Source organism: Nansenia antarctica (assembly GCF_963989245.1).
Source record: "Nansenia antarctica genome assembly, chromosome: 10".
NCBI classification, from domain to species: domain Eukaryota; kingdom Metazoa; phylum Chordata; class Actinopteri; order Argentiniformes; family Microstomatidae; genus Nansenia; species Nansenia antarctica.
The window spans coordinates 31644051-31654224 of NC_137680.1; the positions used below are offsets into that span (position 1 = coordinate 31644051).

The 10174-nt window shown below is 40.3% G+C and overlaps 1 protein-coding gene across 1 annotated transcript; it reads right to left on the reverse strand.

Annotated features, from left to right (window-relative positions):
* Window positions 1-559: 559 nt before the first annotated feature.
* Window positions 560-7623, reverse strand: LOC308166869 (sodium channel regulatory subunit beta-1; the record flags this gene model as incomplete). Its single annotated transcript, XM_080541193.1, has 5 exons — window positions 560-605; window positions 970-1129; window positions 1472-1706; window positions 2116-2282; window positions 7599-7623. The coding sequence occupies 5 exons, from the start codon at window positions 7621-7623 to the stop codon at window positions 560-562; spliced, it is 633 nt and encodes a 210-aa protein (XP_080397319.1).
* Window positions 7624-10174: the final 2551 nt, after the last annotated feature.

Genomic DNA, 10174 nt, shown 5'->3' on the forward strand with positions numbered 1-10174 from the left:
GAAAATTAATTACATAATCATGCAACACTAGTTGCAGTATTCAAAACTCCCATTGGATATATCCCAGTCATATAGTGGTTACAATTGCAGACTTCTGCTTTTTGGCAGTTTATTGCACTTGCAAAATTGGAGCCCACCAGCTGTCAATCTAATTACCACTCGCAACTGCAACTAAGTTCTACAGTAAATCATACAAGTTGCATGCTCCATACGTTTTACATAGGCTTAGTCTTTTAAGCATGTAGCAGCAAAGCCATTCAAATTCAATCACCGAGTTGAAATACCAATGGAGTGTAGTGGTAACATTTGGTTGTGACAGCAGGGTCTTCCAGCTTTCATACTGTTCACCTAGTGGATACAAATAAAAATATGAATAATGAACATCTGACATGAGGTTGAGGAAAAGCAATGCAAAAATCGACCATAATCAACCTTGTGCTTTTAAAACTCATCCATCATCCCCATCATCCATAATTAAATGTCTAATAAAATCCTAACTACCATCATGTCTCATAATCGTATTCACAAGGACTTCCAAACAGACTCACCAACAATCAAGTTACTCCAGATGGATCCCATCACAAATGTCCTTTGATTCTAAAAGTCTGGAAATATCAAACGACAGACTGAGTTAATGGGTAGAAAAAGGGTTTATGGTGAGGGAAAGAAGACATGAAGAGATGAAGTCATGTAGGGAATCCTAAATGAGATTCTCATCAACATCAATGCATGATTTACGCCTAAGCTCAGATTAGATTGCCTACGCATCTCTCAAGGCATCTCTCAGGTTTCAGCTCATGTAGATCAGTGGGTCAGTGAAGAAGGAGCAACGTGCATCTGGAGGGTTTAAGTGTGAATGTTTTCAAGTTTGCATGTACAGAATATGTAGTGTATTCTGTAATAGAAAGTGTAGTATTTGCAATCGAGTATAAAGTGTTAAAATCCACTTGAATGGACAATGAGGCTCACTGGTTTTGGGCCTTCAAGGCTTTGCGGGCCTCTCGAGCCTCGTGCTCAGCAGAGATCTTCTTGTAGCAGTGGATCAGCACCACGATCAACCACAGCTGCAGCACCACGATCAGCACGTACATCATGATCTCAGAAATCACAGCCACCAGCTCCCGATTAGCTGGGGGGGGGGAGCCAATAGGAATGCTTTACAGATATCACATGCATACTATGCATTTTGTTTCTATGGAATGTTGAGTTATAAACTACTAAAGCCAAAGTTAGTGAGAATGATTTGAGGCAGTACTTTCTAGACAAATAATAAACATAAACATATTTGGGACACAGGACGGGATAAACAATTCACAATGTAAAACAGGGTCATAATAACCCTAAACCTAACCCTCATGTATGACTCATAAGGAGACTAAAGTAGCACAGAAAAACCTGAAAGGAAAGCTTCATACAAGTATAATTAAAAAGGAGAGGGGGGGGAGCACCGCTCATTGTACCAACTCCTCACCTACTGCCACCACAGTAACCTCCACCTCCTTTTCCACAGTCACATATTCATACAATGGGAGGTAGAGGGTGCGATGGAATGTGCAGCGGTAGGTGCCTGTGTCGTTGAAGGTGACGTTGTGGATGAAGACGGCTCCTATCCGAATGTCATCAGTCCCTGTCGTCCCATGCCATTCCAAGCGATCCGCAAATTCCTCGTAGATGATGTCGGAGTCGGGGTGTTCGTAGTGAAAGATCTGGCAAGAGTGGAGAACACCCACGCATTCACCCAAAGCCTTTTTATCTTGGTCAGATCATTCAGTTATGTACAGGTTATATTAGTGCCCCTTGCACACACATCAGCGGAAACATAGCCACAATAGAACTGGGGCAGCATCTTAGATGTGGGTCTTCGTCTGGCTATTTTGTACACCCTGAACCTATGAAACCTGCTGGATGTGTGTGCAATGCACCACTATAACCTGTACTTAACTGAATGATCTGACCAAGATAAAAAGATATTACTAATAATTGAGATGGACAATGAATTTCAACAACCAATACTAAAAGTTACACTACATTTACTGGAGGTGTCCTGCATGGATTTCTGCATGCAGTGTTCTATACTGGATAAGGCCCTATACTCGGGAGAGAACCAACACTTACATGGATAAAATAATCTTCCCCTGTTGGTCTGAAGTGCCAGTCCACAGTGGCATGAGCAGACACCTCCTCTCTCTTTTTGCAGGAGATACAGCCCAAAAGGAAGCTCTCTCCTGCTACAGCTTCTGTCATGGACTCCACCTCGGAACAGCCCCCATGGCACTGAGACACTGCAACCAGGCAGACATGTGTGTGTGTGTGTGTGTGTGTGTGTGTGTGTGTGTGTGTGTGTGTGTGTGTGTGTGTGTGTGTGTGTTAATCATCATCATTACCAGTTATCAGTGACTGTGATATTAACCTTAAACATCTGGATTTTGCATGAGCAATTCGAATAATGTTCTCTGAGAAAACTTACCGTACAGAAGCAGCAGTAATAACAGTCGCATCATTTTCCTTCAGAAACTTGTGGGCAGCGATAGAAAAGAAAATCAAACGTTTTTTTTCTCTTAGATTTTCCAGACGTTTTCTTTTTCTAAAACGGGTTGTGAAATTCATGAACAGATTTCTGGTAGGCCAATATTATGTTAACTTCTTCATGGTCGTAAACTCAGGACTTGTTTCCAGTCTGTTAACTTCTGATTACCGCGTCGTCAGAGAATATTTCCAATCGATATATAGTCGCTACCAAGTTACCAGGCAACGAAATAATAGAAAGTCTTATTTATTCTGGTACAACTCCTCTATAATGACAAACAAGCAGTGCGCTTTTAATGTTTAGCTTCTCTCTCTCCCGTATATCCGCCTGTATTCATAAAGCTATAATTAGACCGTGTGAATCCCCGTGTAGAGCGCAGGCCAAGACGGAATATGAGTCGTTGAAATCCATATTGCAAGATACAGGCCTCAATGCAAATCCCTCAGCCAGTTACATTTGGTGATCTTAGAATGATAAGGTTCTATCTCCGTTTAGAATGATAAGGTTCTATCTCTGTTTAGAATGATAAGGTTCTATCTCCGTTTAGAATGATAAGGTTCTATCTCCGTTTAGAATGATAAGGTTCTATCTCCGCTTAGGGCAGTTCAGAGATATTGAGCGTCAAAGTTTTTACATTCCATTATGTTTTGTGAGATGGAACCTTTGTATTTGATTAATTACTAACTAAAACATTTCAACATTTTAAAAATAACACCACACAGGCATTAATAAACACCTGATGGATCAGATTATGTAAAAAACTCATTTTTGACAAAAATGGAGATAGAACCTTATAATTCTAACGTCACGATTTACAATGCTTTATTCACACATTGGCTACTAAATCCGGTCATTAGCCATCCGAGAAGAGAATCAAAACAGTCCTGATGAAAAGATTGCAGTCATTCGTAAACAAACATTAAAAAAAAGAATCAATTATTAATCAAATGAATTGTTATAGTTGTTTTTATGTTTATTCACTATAAATTAATTATATTGTATATAGTGTATTATTTTTCCATCTCCAAATGGACAAGATAAATATACTTCTCTCTGGCATGGATATCTGACCACAGTAGATTGGTCATTCAAATTCATGGTTTCATATTTACTAATCAAATAAGGCAGATAGGAACACCTGTTTGTGTTTTCAAATGTGAAGCATAGTTTTTGTTTATTTGGCACAGGACATTTTCAAAAGCACATCTCTCTTTGATATATTCAAAATTAGAGCATTGATTTTGTGTGTGTTCTATTTTAAACAATGAAATAATGTATACTTTCTTAATTTCTTTGGTTGTTCGATTATTCGATGGCCTTCAACAGCAAGAGACCTTTGTCAACTAGGACAACACATATGCAAATTCTCCAATGGGTTTATTTGCATATTCCTTACACAGTATTGCAATACCTCCCGAATATTTATGAAGTGCAATAACATAATGCACCTCATCTTTTAGAATGGAGCTATGCTTCAAATGCGTTAGACCTATAGCCCCATACACGATTTTGAACAACATGAACATGTAGTGGGACCCATTTAGGCCTGTGCCATACTGCTCTGCCGGCTTATGCACGGTTGGCTGAAATAGGTTTACCTAACCTTATCAGCTATCATATCTGTTATCAAAGCTCATTCAATGTCATTTGAAAGGAACATAAATAGAAGGCAAGGTTGACAAAATAGACATTGATTGAAGGACATGAGGATTCTTGTGACGCATACAGTATTAGGGGTACAGTTGATGTCACCCAACACTGAAACCAATGTCTTTTTTGTAAATGTAAAAAAATGTAATTTGTCTGATGTAATGCATTAAGATGTTTTAGTTGGTTGATGAAAAGTGCTTTTCAATTAATGCATATTGTATACATGTGTTTGGGCAATATTTTTGTCGGGGAAAGTCTGGCCTATTTGCTCGGGATGTCGAAGATGTTCTCATGTAACTATTTTTACAATAGTTTGACTCTCTGAAAGGCCTTGTTTCCATTACCTCAGTCGTTGTACTGTTAAAGTAGATAAAGTTATTTTCAGATGGCCACCTACCACCTTGATTCAACAGTGTACACACAATTCTCTCTCACAGGTGACACACTCTCTCTCTCTCTCTCTCTCTCTCTCTCTCTCTCTCTCTCTCTCTCTCTCTCTCACACACACACACACACACACACACACACACACACACACACACACACACAAACCTTGAGGGTTGATAACACGCAGCGAAACGAATGTCAAGCAAATATTGACCTATATGATAAACACTTGTAGATGGTGTGATGTGTTCTGTAGACATGGTCACGCAGGCACGCACGCGCGCGCACACACACACACACACACACACACACACACACACACACACACACACACACACACACACACACACACACACACACATACACATACACACACACACATACACACACACACACACACACACACACACACACACACACACACCTCCCCTCTCTATAATACAAAACCACACATGCTGCCGACTTTTATTTTTAGCTCCGATCGGGTTTCTTCCCCATTCAGCGACTAGATGCGTTCAGCAACACTGGTGTGCACAGGCTAGTCGACAGTATAACAGTCTACAAACGTGCATTCCTTCTTGGCATCTCTGGCACTGGAACAGCCCAGGGCTTAATGGCAGGATGCAGCCTCGGTCGGAAGAGAGAAAATGTACTAGTACGAAATAAGGAATTCAAAAGGTTTTATGGTGAAATAGGAAAATGAGACAAGCTGATCATCAGGAAAGCATTTTTTGTTTGTTTTACCAGCAAATTAATTCAGACATCTAAAGTAAGTGAAGTATACTTCTATGAATGTATTTAAATAATTTTTAAGTGTTATCCAATAAACCATGACAGAATTATTGATATAATCTCGCTATATGAATGTAGGCTACTGTTCATTGATCCTAAATAGTGACGCTTCTACAGATTATCTTGTCCTTGACAATGATAGTTGACTGTCGTTTACTGCAGTCTGGGCAATTATCGCTAATGAAAAACACACATCAGAAGTTCTGTGTTTGATGTCCTCTCATAAATAGGCTATAGCCAATGAGGTATTTGCGCATCGTCAGATCTCGTTTCTCTTAATGTTACTTACAAGGGTGTTGGTCCTCAATTTAGAGCAAATAGAGACGGTGAACAAATGGCTAAAAGTAATACATTTTTTAGTAGCATTTTAGTAGACCTATTGTTGTTTTCTTTGTTGTATTTTTGCTATTAGGTCTACTGGTGGATGCAGTTAGATGTCTCTATATATATAGTCTCTCTGAAAGCATGCCCATGTGAAACCAAATACCCGCTTTCTCCTCAATATTCCCATTGCCTCCGCTAGAGAACACGGTGACCTGTCCTTCTCCCTGGCGCTGCCAGACGGGAGGTGTGTGTGGAGATCATATCTCAACTGGTCCCAGCGCAGAGAGGCGCACCACAGACACTGGAGCGCTGCAGCAATGGTGGGCCAGAGAGACACATATCGTGAAGGTTAGAAACAATTAGGCCTAATTGTGTTATTGTAAAATAGGCATATTAGGCTATAACAAATACTACCGACATGTTGGTGTCCTTTTGTTTATTAGAAATAATGGTTGTGACTGCATGTCATGTGGGTCGGATATCACAAGAGGGCGCAATAACTCTACATCTACTCAATGGACCTATCGCTAAGCCACGCCCCGAAATAGAAATTGTCCAATCATATCACAGCAAAAGTCACAACAGGCAGAAAACTCGGACAAACAACTCGCTAATATCTGATGGTGAAAAGCCATCAGATAGACGAAATATTCTTGTCATCTTAAAAAAAAAAAAAAAGTCTATTACTTGCTGTAGTAAATCAGACATTTGTCAACTCGTGACGTTAGAATTATATGGTTCTATCTCAATTTTTTAAATGTTGACATTTTTGAGTTAGTAATTAATAAAATACAAAGGTTCCATCTCACAAAACATAATGGAATGTAAAAACTTTGACGCTCAATAGGCTATCTCTGAACTGCCCTAAACGGAGATAGAACCGTATAATTCTAAACTCACGAACAGCCGCCAATGCCGCCATTGTAAGTCATTGAATGTCATTCAGTCACGGTCGGTCTGAGTCACTGTCAGTGACGCGTTGTTTGTTTGTTTGTTTGTTTGTCGGAGTTTTAAAAGGGGGCGTGGCTTAGCGATAGGTCGTTTGCATCTTCATTATTTTGTGACAGTGACATTAAGCAGCTCCCTTCGTATTAACTCAGTAAGTAGTGAACATTTCATCTAGTCTTTCATGCTCAGAGACTTATGTGAACGCTATTCTGAGCTGAATTTATATCTTGTTTGGGCTGGGGGGGGGTTAAGAACAAAATGAGCATGCACATTCCATGATGAGGTGGTGAGATCTTTGGCGTAATTGTTTAGCGATCTTAGTCTAAGTAGTTGGTTATGTATTCGCGTATTCTAAATATACAATGTTTGGGATGTGTTTGGGATAAACAAGGCAACAAAGGCATCTTTCTAACACCAATGAGTGGAAGAAATGAGCTAAGGCCAATTTTTACAAAACAATTTACAATGTTTAAACGCTGTCCATGGTGCTGTGCTGTTGGATCGGGCATGGTGCTGTTGGATCGGGTTGTTGGATCGGGCATGGTGCTGTTGGATCGGGCATGGTGCTGTTGGATCGGGTTGTTGGATCGGGCATGGTGCTGTTGGATCGGGTTGTTGGATCGGGCTGTTGGATCGGGCATGGTGCTGTTGGATCGGGTTGTTGGATCGGGCATGGTGCTGTTGGATCGGGCTGTTGGATCGGGCATGGTGCTGTTGGATCGGGCATGGTTCAGAGTAGCCTCGTAGCCTACGGCCGTACTTGCCTAGGAAGGAAGGAGGATAAGGAGGGATGGGCCTTGGACACTGATCTTTGGTCAGCTTGTAAATTGTCGTATGATGTTGCTAGGGCAGACAGAAATTATCTGCTGAGGGTGCAACATTAAGTAAACAATCGTTGTCTGACCCTTGTCCGTGCTTCACTTCTCCCTAACATTGAAAACATACACACTACCCGCCTACATTGAAATACCGTCCTCTGATTCGTTGAACGCCATGTCTATCACCAGAACCCGTTATGTTCGCTCTACCGTTGTCATAGGCGGGCTGTACCACAAAGTTTACACAAAGGGGGTTATCACTTTGAAATATGATATACTTGTATGGCAAGTAGATGTTTCTGGCTCCGTATTAGACCATTTCACTTACAGTACATCATTCTTAAAAAGTACAGGATCATTCTATCCTATTCTGGAAACAGTAACTCAATCTGCGACTTAACATCATGTCTTCGGTACCCCTATAATATACACAGTTTTTGTTCGGCGAGTTGAGATTCTGACTTGATTCCGTTGTTTTTGCTAGCTAATAGCTATAGTCCATTTATTTCAGCCAACATTGGTCCGGCAAATAAATAAATAAATAATAATAACGAAAACATTGAAATGCTCTAGCTACAAACGAAGCGTCTTCAACGTATCTAGATAGAGAGGGCAGGAACCAGACAGTGTTAACAAGCCTATGGAACATAGCTGTCTATCCTGGCTAGCTGGCGAACCCTTCTGTTTTCAGCTAGCTAGCTAGCTACCGACCGGTGGAACCATAGGGACCAGTGAGTTGCCAACAGTTGGCTACAAACAGATCAATGCAAACCCAGTAACTAAGAGTTCAATGCCTTTGGAGAAACTAGTATTAACTAGCTAGCATTTTTTTGTTGGCAGTTTGGGTGAGCTAGCTAAGTGAGTTAGCCAGCTAGCTTCCTGGAGGCAGCAGGAGTGGGGTTGACTCTGTAAAAGGATGCTAATGTGTTCCTGTGAAAAAGATCTGGATTTTAATATTTCCTCTCGCACCGTCGCTCGGCTTGTTTTCGAAGCCGAGCAAGAGACTCGAAATGGGGGACAGCATTCATCACACGGGAGGTAGGACCTGGTTAATATCCGAGTTTCACTCAGTTCTTCAAACTACACCAAACACATCAACACTGATCTGTCTAAAACACATTAACACTGATCTGTCTAAAACACATTAACACTGATCTGTCTCTGTTGACAGAATAACGTTCGTTGTTCGATCCAAGTTGTAGAACTAGCTATCTTCAGGGTATCCGCGGTGTCTTGAAAAGTATTAAAAGTTGATAAATCAATTTTGGGGAAATCAAGACCCTTAATAAGTATTAACAAGTCTTATCACGATTTTATGAGGTCTTGAATTTTGTAGGTCTTTTTCTGAATTAGACTCTGTCCAAAGAGTTTGAGTCCTAAAAACTTTTAGTAAACGTTTGTGAATTTATTAGTTTTATTAAAAAACAAAGATTAACCAGAAATTGTGTTGTATGATAGTGGTCTAGTCTATTGCAAACTCAAACTGTTAAGTTAAAGGTCTCACTGATGTCAACGGTTACAGCTCCAATTGGCGGTGAGGTCTGGAAAAATATTGACAAAGTCTTTAAAAAGTCTTAGAAAGGTATTGAAATTAACCTCAAGATTCCTGTATACACCCTGATCTTAGTTTCCATCTTTTTGATGTATAGATCTGTCACTTTATCATAGTAGTCAATGTTGTCAACGACAAGTAGTAGTAGTCAATGAGCTTTTCGTTGAGATGTGAAAGCTTTGAAATCTTTATGATCGTTTTGCTTTGATCAGTGTAACTACAGTAGTTGTCCTGTCACGTTTCCACATCATATTCCGATCATCGGGTTTCCTATCATGTCAAATAGGCTGTCTCACTGCTTTTATCCGCGTGTTTCATAATGTATCACTTCATAATGCAGGGCTGCCAAGTTTCACCAAAAGTTTGGAGTGAGATTTGGCGGTGGAGCAACCCAAAACTGTGCACGTTTTGGCAGCGGCGGCCCCTCTCTCCCACCCAATTATTTGTGCTAGTTTCCTGCAATTTTACATGTTGTTCATAATAAACCAGCACAAGAAATTAAAATAATGAACATTTTATAAAACAAGACAAAATATGAAATCTTAATAAACAGCCTACAGACTCTAAAAGAAAATTGGGCCCCATCAACAGGACTCAGCCCCTTGGTCAGAAGCAGAAAGACCCTTGGTCATCATCTTATATACAGGGCATTGCTCATAGATGGCTATCATGTTAGTACATACCAGGGTTTTTCCTGGGTCAGATTGAGGGCTTGGTGTTTGATCTTGTGCGCGCGCAGCGCTCCCAAAAATGTTTTGAGGTACCCCCAATTGTTGTATTTGTATTGTAAATTGTAATTATTATTATTATTAATGTACCATGTACCTGGTTATGTTACAGTAGAGAAACAAAAAACAGTTACCAAAACTGAGTATTTACTAGCTAATTGGCAAAAGATTGGCATGGTGCAACTGAAATTAGTAAACAACTAGTTTGAAACTAGCTAGTAACAACTAGGGGTTTAGTAACTACTAAATGCCTGCATTTAGTAATGACTTACGCCAAATTGGTGCAACCCAGTCCAGTAGGCTACCAGATACGATGTTGTGATGTATGCACATATTTTGCTACCAACGGTTGCCAGATGGAATTGACAATGTCCAGCCCAACCGGTCTAAAAGCTGCCGAATCCACCCGTCCAGTGTGACCAAAAGTAGCCCAATCTGGCAACACTGC